Source organism: Lates calcarifer, linkage group LG18 (genome assembly GCF_001640805.2).
Source record: "Lates calcarifer isolate ASB-BC8 linkage group LG18, TLL_Latcal_v3, whole genome shotgun sequence".
NCBI classification, from domain to species: domain Eukaryota; kingdom Metazoa; phylum Chordata; class Actinopteri; family Centropomidae; genus Lates; species Lates calcarifer.
In genome coordinates this window covers 9,013,486-9,030,289 of record NC_066850.1, presented here as the reverse complement: position 1 = coordinate 9,030,289, position 16,804 = coordinate 9,013,486, and the positions used below count along the sequence as shown (strand labels likewise).

Genomic DNA, 16,804 nt, shown 5'->3' with positions numbered 1-16,804 from the left:
GGGAGGTGGAGGAGACAGGAGCAGAGGGAGGAAGAGGAAGAGAGTTAAAGGAGGTGGGGGTTGGGGGGGGGGCTCCAAATATGTGGTGTCAGCTGTATCAGGCCGAGCAGCAAAGCATGACTCAACAAAAAAACCTCCAAACTATGTTGGACTGAATGAGGACCGTAGGATTGACGTCAGGCGCGTATTGATGTGCTCAGGAACAGCTGCTGCGTGTTCGTGCCTCCACTGTGTTTGGGTGTTGTTGGCCTCAAACTGTCAGTACACCTAAGAAAATCACACTTTCTCTGTATTCCCCTCTCCCTTTATTTCCGTCTCCCTCTAAATAGCATCTATTTTTACCGCTCTCATTGAACTTTGGTGCTGCATTCATTATTCTACTCACTGCTGTGATAACAGTGGAGCAGCAGTTTGGAAAATTTCCCCCTTAATTTAGCCTAACAGAGGTTTTTGTTTTTTGTTTCTTTTTCTTTTCTTTTATTTCGCCCCTCCATCTGTCAAGGTGAGCACGATCTGGCCGTCCAGAGCTGACAGAATACCTCTCTCCCCATGCAATTAGTTCACTCTGAAACAACAGTACAAGTGTTGAAGTGTCAGTTAACAACACCCTGTAATTGCTGCACGGCAGAAATGGGAGAGTGAGAGTGGGCGACAGGGAGAGGAATTGATTAATTTATAGACGCTTTTTCAAATGCGTGTTCCTCCTCTGCTGTGGCTTTTAGAGAAGTAAAAAATTAGAATCAAACATTTCCTTTTTGTCTGCATCTGTCATGCAAACATGTCAGCAGCAGGGCCATGTTATTTGTACACAGAGGTGAGTTTTTCCTCATTTAATACCACAAGTCCATAAAACCAAACAAAGCAAAGGTAAAGACTTTTATCACTTATCTGAATCAAGACTTTTTAGGATAAATAACTTCTTTTAGATACAAATTAATAAAACTATTTTTTCTTGTAGGATGAAAGGAGAATTGGCATTTAACTGTGGCATAAAATGTACTTGCATCAAATACAGTATATACATCGATTGAAGCACTTAGCTGAAAGTCGTCCAGGTAATTAAATCAACTTTATAATGGGAAGATTTTCGAGTGGTTTCATTTTAGAGCTGTTAGTTTTTAAGGTTAAGATATTGTGGTTTCTCCTCTCCACCGAGGCAGAGAACACATGGTACTACATCTATAATCAACAAAACTACAAAAAAAACTTAACGACTAAACTAGAAAGCATTTGTGGAAACTTTGTGAAGCACTAAGAACACAATAACTCTCATAACAAGGCTGAAACACAAATAAAACAAGACATTGTCCATGAGTCTCTTTCTGTGAAGGGCTGATGATGTTTTTCTCCACTCATTTTGCCTTTATTTCAGGATAAAAGTGCATTGTTATTCACTGCAACTATTTTAATAATCAAGTACTTTAAAGTAATTTTTCATGCAACAATAGCAAAAAAGCAGGATCTTAATTTTAATAATGAGCTGAATATATTTGGGTTTTGGACTGTTGGTCAGACAAAACAAGACATTTGACTCTGGGAACTTGAGATGGATATAACATGTTTTATGTGCAATTACTTAAAACAAAGAAAAGCAGAATTCTCAATAAATTACTTTAACAATTAACTGGTCAAAATAGTTGCTCTGTGTTTTTCTGTCGATCAATTAATCAACCAATCATTTAGTCCAATAAGAGCATGTTAGCATGGATTGGTTGAGCCATGTTTGACAATCAGAGCAGTTATTGTTAATCTTTACAAAGCTAAAATAGGATAAGAGGTTAGATCAGCAGCTCTCACACAACAATGACCATGTAGATAAAGAACAATTAATTTCTTTTCAGGTATTTAACCTACCTCATATTCACTGATATTGACATAGAATTTATCTTCTGATGGTGTTTGCAGTATTTCGCCCTCAACAATTTTCCATTGGATTTGGCAGCACTCTAATAGTGTCGGCTATCAGGACACTGTTTGATGCTCTGCCAAGTACACACTCACTCATGCTCGGTCCCCATTCAGAAGTGATGTTATTAAATTTCCACGACTGAGCCTCAAGTACTAATTGGTATTCATGCGAGTCCTCGGGTCAGTATTATTCTATTCAGAATCGGGATAATTCATGAAGGAGAGCCTGGTTTTGTCTCTCGGGTAGCCTCTCCTCTCATCCTTCAAGCCAGGCCAGTATCTTTCTTACCACCTGTTGCTAGGTAACGACCAAGAGATCTATCCCATGGTGTTTTTTCAAAGGATGCAATCAGGGGAGCTGCCCCGAGCAGGAAAAGGACAAACCGATAGGAATCTTATTGTCTGTGTGCATCTCCACTGCACTGACTTTGACATTTAAGCTGTGTCTGTCTGTCTGTGCGGAGGCTACACTGCTTCAGTGGAAATGTTTAGACGCCTGCAGGCCTTGGCTGTGGTGCCAGGCACTGAATGGCATGTCAGGCACTTGATACAAGTAGGCCTCTGGGTACACAGGGCTTCTTTCCTGCTCTGTGGCATGCTTTTCCCGCCCACTAGCGGCCCACTGTTTCATCTCTGAGGCTGTGCAGCATCTTCATACTGCAGGACCAGCTCTGTAGCGGTAGGAGATGGGTTCAGATGTCGGCTGGGGAGAGGTGGGAGGTTGAAATGCTTTGAGTGGGAAGGAGGATCTTGTGGAATTTAGCCTTGAAGGCAGGATCCTGGATAGGGGGTGGTTTCCTTTTGTATCACTGTGGAATGGCTATTGATGGTTGCTTTGGAGGGTGTGCAGTGATCAGTGTGGCAGCTGGACCAAAGATGATTCCAAATTATGCTGATTTTTGTGTCACTGTGTGTCATCATTAGCATCATCTGAAGGCTCTGCAATAAAGAGATGGCACTCTGCCAATATGTGTAGCCCTAAAGGCATTAGTTGATTGACAGAAGATTATTCAATAATTAATTTGTCTGTTATTCATGAATTTTGTCTTTGTCTAATGGATATTGTAAATGATCAAGAGCAGAGAACAGAACAAATCTGTGCACATAGAAGTGACTAATACACAAAAAGACTAATTAAGCACAGAAAAATAAATGAAATAGACAAAATGTATATAAAATACTTTTTCTTCTTTATATAAAATAATAAATGAGACCAAAGTGCAACTCTGTCAGTTATAGAGAAAAATCACTGAAGTGCAGAAAAAAGCCTGCTGATGCACAATAACGCATTTATCAAGCAAAAATGTCCAGTATCTGATTATAGCTTTTCTTGGTTTTTGTTTCAATATATCATTTTAATAAAACTAATTTTTGCTGGTTAAAAAGCCAGTAAGTACAGATTCTATCGTCTGCATGAATTGAACATCTTAGGGATTTTGACTTTCCTTTGGTCTAATTGCACAATGTAAATGCCTTACCTTTAAGCTCAAGGGAGACAATGATGGTAATTTTATTTGTGTAGTTCCAAAAATCTGACAAGGATATGGACAATAATTACAAAAGAAAAGATACACACACAAGACAAAATACACTAAAATATAGACAAAATGTACTGGAAAATGCATTTTATAGACTAAACAGTGAATTAATAGGAAAAAAATATTTCTAACTGTTGCAATCAAAAAAATCCCAGCCCAGATCCCACCACTTCAAACCAAAAAGGCAGTCAGGTCTGAATCAAACTCTCAGCAAATACTTTCCAGTGTATACCGTCTCCTCACAACATTTCCTGATTAAACAAAGCCTACCTGTTTTACTTTGTATTGCTAATGTTCTGCCAGTGGTTGCTGGTCGGTGAATTTGGCCAAGTGTTTGCTCACCATATTTGTTCAAACATGTCGTCTAATGGGCTGAAGTGGAGCAGAGCGGGCGAGATGTTGAACGAGTCGTTTATCGAGCAGATGTTGTGTTGTTAAGACTCAGGTCAAGGTTTCACTGCAATCTTTTTGATCCCTGCGGTTTCATCAATCCCCATTTTGAAAGATCCCAGTTCTCAGTTGGTGAGTGCTTGATAAATGCAGCTATGGACCTTTTGGTTTTTTGTTTTCGTAAACAAGGTTTACGAAGTTGTGGGTGTGATGTTGTTCTTTCCTCTTTTGATTCACAATCAACACACGCTCATGTAATTTATGGTCTAACTACACAACAGAGAGATGGCTGGAGATTACCGCCTTCATTGAGATCCTATTGCAGTTATTCAAAGAGCTTCATGCCTTAAATACCAGAGGTCAGCTGAAGCTACGTCACAGTAATGTCACTGTTGATGCTGAGAAAATAAGCCACACCTGTATCTTCTATGTTCGTGAAATTTAAAAAGAAAGAGCAAGAACAGGCTTGTTTGTGAATGTGTTTACTGGAAACTCCCAAACATGGGAACTTCATTACACAGGCACTAGTCTATGGTATGCAGATACCAGTATGACGGCACAAAAGATTTACGTTATTGCTCCTCGAGAAACGAAAGGCATCTGCATTTTGATGAAGGGCAGATATTCAGAGAGCTCATGCCTGTTTCTAGGAAGTTAATGCTACATTATTGATTCTAATACATGTTATATACATATGGATGCACAGTAACGTACAGTACATGGAAGTTTATGTAAGTACAAGCACAGTTGCACTCGCTGACCCTCTAATTTACTCTGTCTCTGAGTGTTTCTGCACTCGCCCTCCTCCTCTCTCAGTATTACACACCATATAGATTTGTTGGTTCACAGTGGATGTTTTGCTCCACATGCTGACGTCCGCTCTGTGTTGAGGTGCAGCCCCCCTGCTCTGTGCTTTCCACTCCTTTGCCCATTATCACACTCTGATCCAACATAACTACATCGTTTTATTGATTTCCTCTTGTTTGCATCCAGAGCCAGGTGATCTTTCCAGCTGTATAAATATTCAAGATTTATTGATTCCTTCTGGCCCCGACGGGCAGCTCCGTGTTTCCACTTGTGGAGCTGATGAAATCACTGCCTGAATTGTTAATGTCAGCTGTCAGTTCAGGGTGCACCTGAGGCATCTACCTCTCAATCCTGAAGCAAGAGCAGACCATTCTTAACCTGCCTCCCTGCCATCTCACGGTGCCGTTTAGGCTTCATAAGCTAAATCCTGCTGTTCTTGTCTGGCATTTCTCTAAGGCGTGTCAAACTTTGTTAAAACAGCAACTTTTAGGATGACATTGACCTGGGTGATTTGGGGCATTTGCTGTGTCAAGTCCTGCTCAAAGACTGCGACTCTAATGGGAGAGGTTGTGACTACCAGTCTGGCACACTGCAACTGTTGGTTGTTGTGTGATATAGCAGGCAAACAGACTTTGAGGCAACGATAGCCCTACAACTCCTCCCCAGAGAGTAGTTCAAGGGGGAACCAACGCTTTTGCGTATAATTAGGCCGCAAATTAACTCCAGTTTCTTAAGCAATTAGCACATTAAATCGTAGCTGGTGAAGTCATTAAGGCAGTGTAGACATGCGTTTTGAGCACTTAGCTCTTCTGGGGACTGGTTTAGCCCAGTCCAGTGCCTCCACAGCATGTAGAGAGTCTGCCAAGTCTCTGCCAGCGTCTCTCTCTCTCTCCACATCCATGTGTTTCCACAGATAACTGTGACAGAAGCCCTTCAGAGATTTGGTATAATGGTTTTTACCACATTACTGCGGCCACAGTGTTCTAACCCTCAAGAGCGATATTAAAATCCATCCATCAGGGAACGACACCCATTTATTTACCACTTCTGCGATCATCAACACATTGAACAAACCTCTTTTGAAAGAACTATGTGAATATGACCTGCTTTATTATATGTTTGACTTTTCTTGTCAGTAAAGGTTGAGGTAAGTTTTACAGGAGGGGAACAGCACTGGGCCAACAACGGAGCCTGGGGGAACACCAGATGGAAATGTCAATAAAGTGTGGCCCTTTTTTCTTTTGGCATTTTTGGTATTGGATTAGGAAACTAAAGTAAGTCAACAAATGGATCTTAATGAACTATAAGATGTGGTTCTAGATTTCCGTATTAATTTGGGCTTCAGTTGATAATGTTTGTTGGTGTTATTGATTGGGTCACGATGAATGAAATCCTGCTTTTTGCTTGAAAAGGGGCGGTTAAGGTCGGGTAGAGGTTTTGAGATCAGATGGCAGGACAAAGATTGTGTTTATCATTGTGTTACAACCTGCTGCAGCTCTGTCTTCAGATAAACTCTGAAACCAGTCTGATACAGAAAATCAGTCTGTTTCCATAGTGTTGCCTGTGAGACATGTTTTTTCTTGTCAGAATGACAATCAATATTGTGGTAGATGGAAAGGGATCACACAGTAGCTGGTGGGTGGACAGCAGGATTTGCTTGCCACAGTACCATGTCTCTGTGTGGTAGCACTGAAGCTTGTGTTATCCACGCCCCTGCACAGCTCTGTTTACAAGGCCTGATTTTCACTTTTGAAAAGTCACCTCAGAAATGAGGACCTGATACCTCACTTGGATTCGGCTTCCTCTGAATCGTTAACTCTTTAAAGATTTGACTTGATTTGGAAGCAAAAATATAACCTGGTAAATTCCCAGAATAATAAAAAAAGAACTAGAAGGATGCAGACTTATGCCAGGGCCGGTGTCAAATAACATACACCAGACCACACGGAAAAAAATTCATAGTAAATTAGTTGGCCTACGTCCCAGCCCTCCACCAAGTTTCATGCAAATCAGTTTCTTTTCTTTTTGAGTAGGACATAACCTTGTTCACAGAGGTGAAAATGTCATCAGCCAGGCCTTGTTTATTAAGTAATAGTCCGCCATATCAACTTAAATGGCGATAACAATGTCACAGCTTGTTTCTGCAGCCCTCTACTGGCCAAAAAAAACTGTTATTTTAGGTTGAGGATAGTATTCTTTATAAGAGCTCTGGTTGGCCGTCTCAGTGTCACGCTCAGCTAAACACATTGATGATTTCACCTTTCAGTCTCTGCTAATTGCTTGTGGTATTTAATGAGAACACAAAGGCCTGCAGCACACATCATAAACTCAGTCTTATTTCTGTCCATTTGCTCTTGGTGGGTTATAAAATTCTCTTCAGCTCAGCAATGATGTCACCGTCTGAAAGACTGGAGTGCGATGCTGCCGACATACCGAGCCCTGCAGAAACTCTACATTTGCTGTCACTGTAAACCTTATTATTCTGCTCATATTGATCTTTTCAATTGAGTTGTATACAGTGATAGCTCACAGCCAGACGGGAGGGAGTTTGCTTTGATGAGCTTTTCTCCTCAATCCTTGATCACTCCCCTAAGCTCTTAAGAAGCTGTGTGATTCAGAGTTGAAAGAGTTCAGTAAAGATGCAGCCGCTCGTGAAATGTAACACTTTTTGTAGACAGTGTTCACCCTAAGATAAAGCAGAGCACTTTGTGCTACATGCTCTAATTTACCTTTTACCCCTACTGTTTTCTTGGCATCCAGGAGCATCCCAATGCCCAAGCAAGATTCAATATTTTAAAATTACTTAGAATTAAACCTGTGTTTTTAAAACAGTCCAGCAGGGTCATTTCTTTTGCTCAGTAGTCACAGAAGTTGGTAAATCAAAATTATGCCACAGGGTGAAGAGAAGGGGAGATGAACCCTTTTTCTCCTTAATATGCTGAGCACCCCTGGGGCACCTCCCTTCCTTACAGCCTCCCATGAGACGCCTCGCATTTCTGACTTCTCCCTAGGCTTAGCATTTGATCCTTAGTATAAGGCCTTGTCTTTTTGACAGACAGGAAAGAGAACCAGGTTGGTATCCGCATCCTCGAACACGTACAAGCTTTTATGCTCAATGTGAACAATGCTGGAGGACTTTTGGTCATTTTTTATATCTTTTGGAAAAACTCATTTTTTCCTTCTCTTTTGTCAGTAATCCTGTTCACATCCTATTATTCGACTAATTTAGACAGTGCATGTCAGGAAATGGAGGTCAGCGCTGAGAGTGCAGCTGTTAATTGCTTCTGTCTGACACACTTTTCCTAGCTACAGTAAATTTTCCGGCCTGTTCGCCTCCAGTTGGTGGTGTCCAGTTTACTCAGCCAGGGTTGCAACCAACAGTGGTGTATACAGAAGCCACCTTTCAGACTCAGATATTAGAAAGAAACAAGAGGAGGAAAATTTGTTTTTCAGAATTCTAGTACTTAAGGCGTTGACCTAGAATCAGCCAGAAAATGGGTTCTGCTTGCATGTCTGATGACTTATGAAACCATGTTTTTGTTTGTTGGCCAAGATACTGAACCAATTTTCACTCTGAGAGACCACTTAAAGGCTGTAGTATACTCGAACTGACTATTTAGCCCGACCATGTCTGAAATACCCACCTCAACACCCTCTAAAGCCATCGTAGAAAAATTAGGGTAACTGCACATCCTTATTGGGATTAGTGTTTCCTCTGAAGCATTGGTATCACACTTATTTGTACCAACAAAAAGTGATAAAGTTGTGCTAAGAACAGCTTTAGGGAGACATTCAAATCCTGCCTGCTATCTCACAACCACACACCTTATGAATTGCTACGTGAAGTACACATGACTGTTGAATTGTCTGTTTCAGAAAGTTAAGAAAATTGCTGGATACAGTAAAAATTGCTTCACAATGTCAGAAAGGTGTGTGGGAGGATGGTTTCAGATGCCATTCAGTGATTCAACAAGCACTTAGTTTGAAGCATACTGACCTCTTATGAGTCTAGCGTCTACAGCTGGGCCAGTCTGTCAGAGAAGTTATGCTGCACCTCTGAAAGTGTGAAGAGTATCGCATCATTAGCTGTGTCCCATTATGACCTGACTTTTATGAGGACCTCCTCCAAAAGACGAGGCAGAGTTGACATTTTGCGCAAAAAACAAAACACTTTCTTGTTGCTTTCCTCACCAGTTTCTCACAACTTTTGTGCCTCCTCGACTTTTTTTTTTTCCTTGTTCTTTCTGGTTTTGTCATCGCTTTGGTCAGGGGGAAAGTTCTGCATGAAAGGGGCTGTGAAAGCAGTGGAGCCCAGTTAAAGGGCAGTTAGTGAGAAGAGAGGCTTTAAATGGCATCTCGGGTTACTGGGCTGAAAGGAAGGTGCCATTAGGGTTGGGTTTCTGTGAAAGTCCACAGAGCGGATGCTTCAAGCACTCTTGATGGAAGATTTATTAGTCTTAAAAATGGCAGCGTCAAGCGCAGAGAAAGGACAAATGGTGACCACGTGTAGATGCCACCTTTACAAGTTAAATAAAGGTGAAGTTATAGAGGAGAGCTGACTTTATAAATGACCTTGATCGTTACGTGCTCAAAGACATGACTTTGTTTGACTGACTAAAAGTTATACCACCACCAAGGCACTTGTGGTTACACAGCAGGAAAGGCTGTGGTGATGTTTTCCCCTCACAGTGCTTTGAGGAAATGCAAACTGGTGGACTATTGTCTTCCTGTACAAGGCAGTTTGCTCATTGGTGCCCGTGGGTCGGAGAACAGTGCAGTGGTAAATGCGAGCGGTGGAAGGCTGGCACAAGACCACTTATCATCCAAAGAGCCTATTTACAAAAACAACCCCACAATCCCACAATGCCGTTCTCTGCCTGTGTCCGTAACAAAGAGTCTTCTGAAGCCCACATTCTACAGCCTCATTCACCCCTCTGACCCTGATGCACTTTCTCCTCTCCGGGTCTTTCTATAGAATAACTTAAGCTCATGAGTGCTTCATAAATATGTTTTTATACCCTGGTTAACAGCCATGATACTACTTTATCTTTTCGAGTGTACAGTAAGTGATAGCACAGTGTGTAGTGAATGAGAGGTGTATTTCTGTGTGTAACAGCAGGAGCAGTTTTTGCACAACCCGCAATTCCAGTGCTGATAAGAGTGAAGTGAGCAGCTGAGAAAGAAATGAGAAGCCCCTCGCTCAGAGCTGCACATGTTGCCCCACTCAACCAAAGGCCAAAAGTTTACAGGCAAAAGGGGAAACCGTTTCAAGATTGTGGTTTTTAGTAACTCTGTATTTGCTATTTAGGTGTCTCCATGTAACTTAAGAATTTAATTATTTTAGTTAACATAGATGAATATGATGAGTTATGTTGTGCATGTTGTACCAGCTTGTTTGCAACTTTAATGCAGACATATCTCTGCTTTTGGATTAAAAAAGAATAATGAATCTGCAACATTTTGCATGTGGACCACACCTAAAAATTGCTAAATTGCTGCTATTGAGTAAATGCATTTTAACTTCCCTTATTTTTTTTTTATTTTTTTTGTGGGAATGTAATCAGGCTTGTGAGCTGCACAACCACAACAGCTCCACGGTCATACCTCTCTCACTTCTCTCACTTCACAGGTATTACACAAAACACCACAGGAAACTGTTGAAGGAGCAGTGTGATGCTGGCTGTATCGCACTGATAAACCTAGATTAGTGCAGGTTTGTACTGTGAAGCAGCATTTTGCAGGAAAGTATATGTATCAGATCAAGACTTAATATCACCAGATACTCTTGGTATTGGCAAGTTTTAAATCATCACCCAGTTTGGGTCTTTATTGGGACTGCCCCCATTTTAAACATTCTAACCTTATGTTTTCAGTTCTTCTCATTTCAGCATTGAGGAGTTTCTTCTTCTTTGCTGTTTCTAGTGCAAAATTTTGGTCTCGACAGCAGTTTAAAACCTGATGAATGACACACCAGCACTGACTGTTTCTACGTGACGAGGGAGCTTTTGTGAAAACACCATTTTTGCTATTTTGGTATTTTTAAGACATGTTCATCAACCTGCTCGATCCCCAGAAGGCCTCTGCAGTGACATCCCACATGCCACTCTTCTTTTTATCTGACAGTGTTCTGTACAAGCCATCACACCGCACTTTTACCTGACATGTCCCTGACAGGAACAGTATGTGACAGGGCGCAAAAACACCAGGGCTGTAAGAAGAGCTCACAATTGGTTTCAGGGGGGAAAGACTTCCTCAGCAGACTACCCACAAGAATTTGCAGGTTATGGGCCTCAGCCAATCTGAGCGGTCTGTTTTGTTTTGCCAGGCTCCACACCCACAAGGAGGAAGTTGAACTGAGGTCACTACATGACATCAACAGCTCAATGAATCATACAGTAAAGAGGGAACAGTTTGTGCAGTAAAACACACCAATTTGGTATTTTTGGAAAGATTTTTGTGAGAAAGCTGCACATTGAATCTCCTCTACCACTGCCACTCTCTGCAGACTGTAGGTCTCTGTCTCTGCCAGCTGTTGGCCTCGAGCAGAGAGAGGGAAAACACCATTATTTTTGCATCACATAATAATAGCAGTGCTGCACTATCATGCAGAAAATATTGCATGCATCCCTTTCCCCCAGTTGGGACTGGTTCTGGGTTATGACTTTACATACTGTACATCAGGGCTTGTGCCTAATATGGGCAAGAAGACTGACAAAGCAGAGGACTGATGGGGGATACAGAACATGAATATAAACAGCTGTTTGAAGCTGTTTAATTCAACGTCTGTCCTCTTCAGCAAGAGTGCTTTGCTTACTAGGACAGCTGACACACGTATACACACACGGAGCGGCAATTTCATAACAGAGCAAGCACGCACTTTGATGCCAATCCCTTCACTTCCCCCCTCACTCTCCCTCTCTCTCCCCTTCTCGTGCCATCTCTTTGCATCTATCTGTAAAATGTCTTTGTGCACAGCTGCCACACTGCTAGAAATGTCAGGCATGCTGGCGGATAAGCAGCACGACTCCTGATTGGAACCGCGCAGACGAACGCATGAAGCAATACACGGCATCTGACTGACTTTCTCTCGCTGCCTCTGGTTAGCCTCTCCCAACGCAATACGCGGCAGTTTCATGTTAAGTCCTGCGGGTGACTCTGATGTGGCACTCGGAGCTCAGCGGGATGCACAGGGGGTGGGATGTCGGGCGGGCAAGGGTTGAGCGAGACATGAGCTGGTAAATCTAGACGAGAGTTCACTTAATCCCCCTCCATGTTGGAATGTCTGCAGCCCTCACTGAGCAAACAGCAGTGTAAACAGGTGGAATAATATCACACAAGCAGGGCTTTGTGTTGTGAACCTATTATGTCATGCATGTATACAGTGTGTATATGTATATATATGTATACATAAATGACCAGTTGGAGTTACCATTTAGGGATTTAAAGTTCCCTGTGCATTTCCCCTCAGATTCCACTAAACAGAGGGACATTATGTGCAGTCATGCAGGATAGAAACATCGTCAGCACACCCACTCTCACATACTGCTCCTCCGGGTCATAACTTCAGGGTTGCAGTTCACGTGTGAATGCAGCATTGTCAGGGTTATGTTTGGTATGTACACACTTAAGTATACAGAAGGTGGAGTGCACTTTTCAGTGAGGAGAGAAGCTCTTCGGGATAACTCACTCACCTGTGTGTTCAGAGTTGGTTGTTTATCAGGAAACACACCTCAGTCTGATTCATGGTACTGGCAGGTTAAACTCACTGGTCATGGCTGCAGCATTTTCTCTGTACTACATGTGCAACCTAACCCCTCCCTCCCGCCCACAGCCTACCTGGCCTAGCTTTCATATAAACATGCAAATATTGACACAGTCGTATTTCGTTTGAGTTGAATGAATGAATGAGGCAGCTAAGAAGCTGAAGGTCAGGTCATTTATTGACTTGGTTCTGAGGCCAAGACAACTTAAATGGTGTTTCCTCCACACCAGGAGCATGTTTTATTAAGGAACACCTATTGTGCTTCAGTACTGGGGTTTTTCAGTAGCTGCTAATGGGGGTGATGAGTGTGTGTGTGTGTGTATATATATACATTTACAAGACTTTGTTGGTTGTATTGTTACATTTTGGGCAACAAAGCAAATGAATGTGTAAGACTGCTTTTTGGCTTTTCTTGATTTTTGCTGGATTGGATTAGCCAAAAACACACATTCATTAGTGGTTATTGTATCTATAAATCAGTTGCACAGAAAATATACTAGATCATGATATATACCAATTTTGTACTATTTGATTATATATACTGTTATAGAGGATTTCATCCATATCTCTCACCTCTAGCCACTAGCAGAAAAGCAAGCAAATCTTCACCTGTATGGGTCTACATTTTAATTTTCTGTAGCATGAATCATTCCAGCACCATAACCTGTTATCAATAGCTGTCAGCGTGGAGGTCTGGTGTCCTGGAAGGAGGAAGGTCATACGTTCTCATTACCGTGAAGTGTCTCTGGCGTGCGCAGCTCCTGTCTGTCCTTTCTCATGACGTCCATGTTTAGCGTCATTGTTTTCATAAAGTAAAACTTGCACGACAGATCAGAAACATCTGATGGTGAGGTGGAAAACTTTACTGAGACACAGATGATTCTGGCCAGAGGGGATCATGCAAAGTAATACATTTGCTGTGTTTGCGACTTGAGATGATTTGCATTCCTCATCATGCTATTTCAGTGTTTAGCTGTCATCGCTTGAGTCAGTTTTTACTCTTGATGTGCCCTACAGCTCTTGTGCAATATGGAAATAATTACAAGTGGCCCTCAAGTTGGCCTCTTTATTTATTGTTTTGTTTTACTTGAATGCCGCTGATGTTTGCGTGTTAAACTTATTTTATTTTTCTCTGTGTGGTTGTGTTTTCTGCCGGCAGCTTTTCGACCGCGTGCGGGAGGACAACCCCGATTTCCACCAGAAGATCGTCCCCATCAGCAGCGAGCTGATGCAGCCGGGCCTGGCCATCAGCCCAGAGGACGTGGAGAAGCTCACCGCCTGCATCAACATCGTCTTCCACTGCGCCGCCACCATCCGCTTCGATGAGCCGCTCAAGTGAGAATCGCCATGGGTTTAATGCACCCTCACCTACTCCTTACCATCCCTCTTTCTTACACAAAAACACTGGTTTGTAGCCACTCGCCGATTCACCCCTGCTTCCTGTCTGCACACTTTGCATTTCACTGAACCAAATAATTCACCAAGGACACTGACAACTTCACATTATTGTTGGGTGAATGTTCCTTCCTGTTGTGCGATGTCACTCCAGAGGATGTGCAGCTCAGTGAACAGGCTGCACTGTTTCATTGATCCGGAGCAAGGAGGAAGTAGAAGCATTTACACAGCAGGATGAGGATGTGAAGAAATCACGTTAGTAAATCACGTTAGAAATCGTTAGTAAGAACATAATGTCACCTACAGTAAACAATAGATGGTTCTTTCTTTATTCAGGGAACCACACTACATAAACAGCTTGTGCGATCAACCCAGAGGACATTGGAATTGGAAGATAATAATAAGACATGTAGAGGTTTTACTCTCCCAGGTAGAAACACTGCTATGATCCTAATCAGTGCAATGGTAATTACGGTAACCCGCTGATGGGGAGGAGGTGATTCAGATGTCGAGTTGTCTCAGTTGTTTCAGTGACATGAGTCAGTGGGGTTATTTTTAGACATAAGCATGCAGTTTGTGGAAATTGATTGTAATTAGTTCAGAGGTTCTGGATCTGAAGCCACAGATGACGTCCAGCTTGTTAAAAGACTCTCAGTGTGGACGTCGGACAGTGTGTCATCACTCATCTGCTGCAGCCTCAGGCTACTGAACCTGTTCTGGTGGGGATGGTGTATTATGTATTGTAGTGGCCTAGTTATGTTTTTTTTTTTGTTTTTTTCCTTCTGCTTGTGCTGAGCTACAGCTGATCGGACTTACAGAGCTGGGATGGTAATGTCCAGACTGAAATCTCCTTCGTGGTTCCATGAGGTTGACATTTGTGGTTTTCATTGACTCATGTTTTGACACATTTGTGCCTGCAAAATAATTAGTCCCATCAGCCTCGTGTTTGGTACTAATTAGCAAATGATAAGCTAAGATTGTGCGGAGTGAGCGTTATTCCTGCTAGACATCTGCGCTTTGATGTTGTCACAGTGAGCACGTTGCCTTGCTAGCTTCAGCATTTAGCTCAAAGCACCACTGTGTCTGTTTACATCGTCTCAGAGCCATTAGCCTGAAGAAGTCTGAAGGCTCATAGTCTTTGTGTTGTGTAGTCAGCACTGTCACTTTCTAAGCACACTGTGTGTAGGTCCCTTCCTCCCCTGAAAACTGTCCACAGCAGCAGTGTGTTCCTTCTTTTGTTTCATGAGGAGCTGAGATGAACTAATAAGTAATAATCCATTATCACAGTGGTGGTCTGTCGATCCCTGGTCTGATGTGGCTCTCCGTTATCAGCCTCCTCAGTGTCACCTGCTGTAGAATAATGAAGCTGCAGCAGGGGATTTTGATGAGGCAAAACGTGGTCTTACACAACACGCATTAAACTGAACTCCGGTTTGAGGTCAGTGCGTCAGAGCACCACCCTGACACTGAACTGATAGGCAGCCGCAAAACAATCTGTTTACGCTTGGTGTGACTTTAACTCTATGTACAAACATACTGTAAAGACAGGTTTCTGCTACTTCTTCTTTGTCTCAGAGTGTAAATATTCGGGCACTGCTGGTTCTTCATGTGCGAGAGAGACTGATGGTCTCAGGCTGAAATAGAAAAGAGGGAAGATCTCAAATAAAATTTCTGCTTCTGGAGACCAAGTCAGTGCTAGAATGAGACCCGAAAACACTGATTAATAAAGACTGATCATCATGAAAGATAAAGACAAGGGTTTTAAGGGTGATTCTGGTAGTTTTAGATGAAATGTCTGTACAGTCGACTATTTTTAGGAAATAAAATACTCTCCACCAGAATACAGACCTGTATTTTTTTTTTTCCTCTTAAATACTCAATAAAATGACCAGACGTTGGTTAGGGGCTCATCAGAAATCTCTGAGACTCTTCAGTATTACTAAAAGCCTAGTATTAGGCTTCTATATAGAGAGCATTTTTCAAGATACTTAAAGACACTTTAGACTTAAGGCACAAAGCAGCACAGGATATGAAATCAAACACAGTTCTCAACAGATCAGCTCTCACTAACTTCTAAAGATAACATGGGAATTATTGTCATCAGGAATAAAAGAGGAAAAGTGCTCCGCCACTTTGCCTGTTGAACAACGTGTTCTTAGCTTAAGGAATGTGACAATAGACAATAACAGGAAGCTGTGTCCAGTAAATACAAAACAGAGGAAAGAGAACCTGGAGTTTGTGCACAAAGGAATATGTTTCAGATGTGGAGAAGATGACTGGTCTTTTTGGAGGCGGGGCACCTATTAGGTTTGAGTGACAGCTCAGTTAGGATAAAGCTGCTGCACTGCTCTCCACATGGCTTTATATTGATCTGTTACTGCTTCACATCTCTATCTGTCCTGCTGTGGCTTTCTGACTCTCTCTCTCTCTCTCTCTCTCTCCCTCTTTCTCTGTCTCTGTCTCTCTGAGTGACCTTCACCCTATCTTTTTTTTTTTCTCTCTTCACCCCCTTCATCTAGCTTTCACTCCCCTCTCCTCTTTTCCCTCCCATCTCTTGTCATCTCTCAGAGCCATTACTCTTGTGTAGTGGCCGGCAGCCTTGTAAGCAGAGCGGAGGCATAAATCACGAGAATCTCGGGCGTCTCTGTTTAAGGTTTCAGACTTTTCAGGCTGACACCCCCGCCGGTCTTTATCCTCTGCAGGTCTTTATCCACACTAAAAGGATCATTCCTGTTTATTAAAACGTGGATAATATTTTCATAGTTTTGGCTCTCTGTAATATCTTTAATATTTACATTTCACTCACTAATGTAATTCCAGGCCAGCGAGGCAGGAATGAATAAGAAACCATTCATTTCATTGTTTAACTATTTGGGCTGTAAAATGTCAGAGAAGCTCATCAAAATTTCACAATCACTTTTTTTTTGTCATTTTATGTAACTTCTTCTTTCAGCTAAAAATTATCACCTAAACTGTTCAACTGTTGTTAAAGATCCATTTACCT

The 16,804-nt window shown here is 42.0% G+C and overlaps 1 protein-coding gene across 1 annotated transcript in view; it reads left to right on the top strand.

Annotated features, from left to right (window-relative positions):
- Nucleotides 1–16,804, top strand: part of si:dkey-97m3.1 (fatty acyl-CoA reductase 1) — a 53,880-nt gene that overhangs the window by 21,453 nt on the left and 15,623 nt on the right. Inside the window, exon 3 of the mRNA XM_018680936.2 lies at nucleotides 13,565–13,740. Coding sequence (XP_018536452.1) covers nucleotides 13,565–13,740 — 176 coding nt within the window. The remainder of the gene's footprint in view (nucleotides 1–13,564; nucleotides 13,741–16,804) is intronic.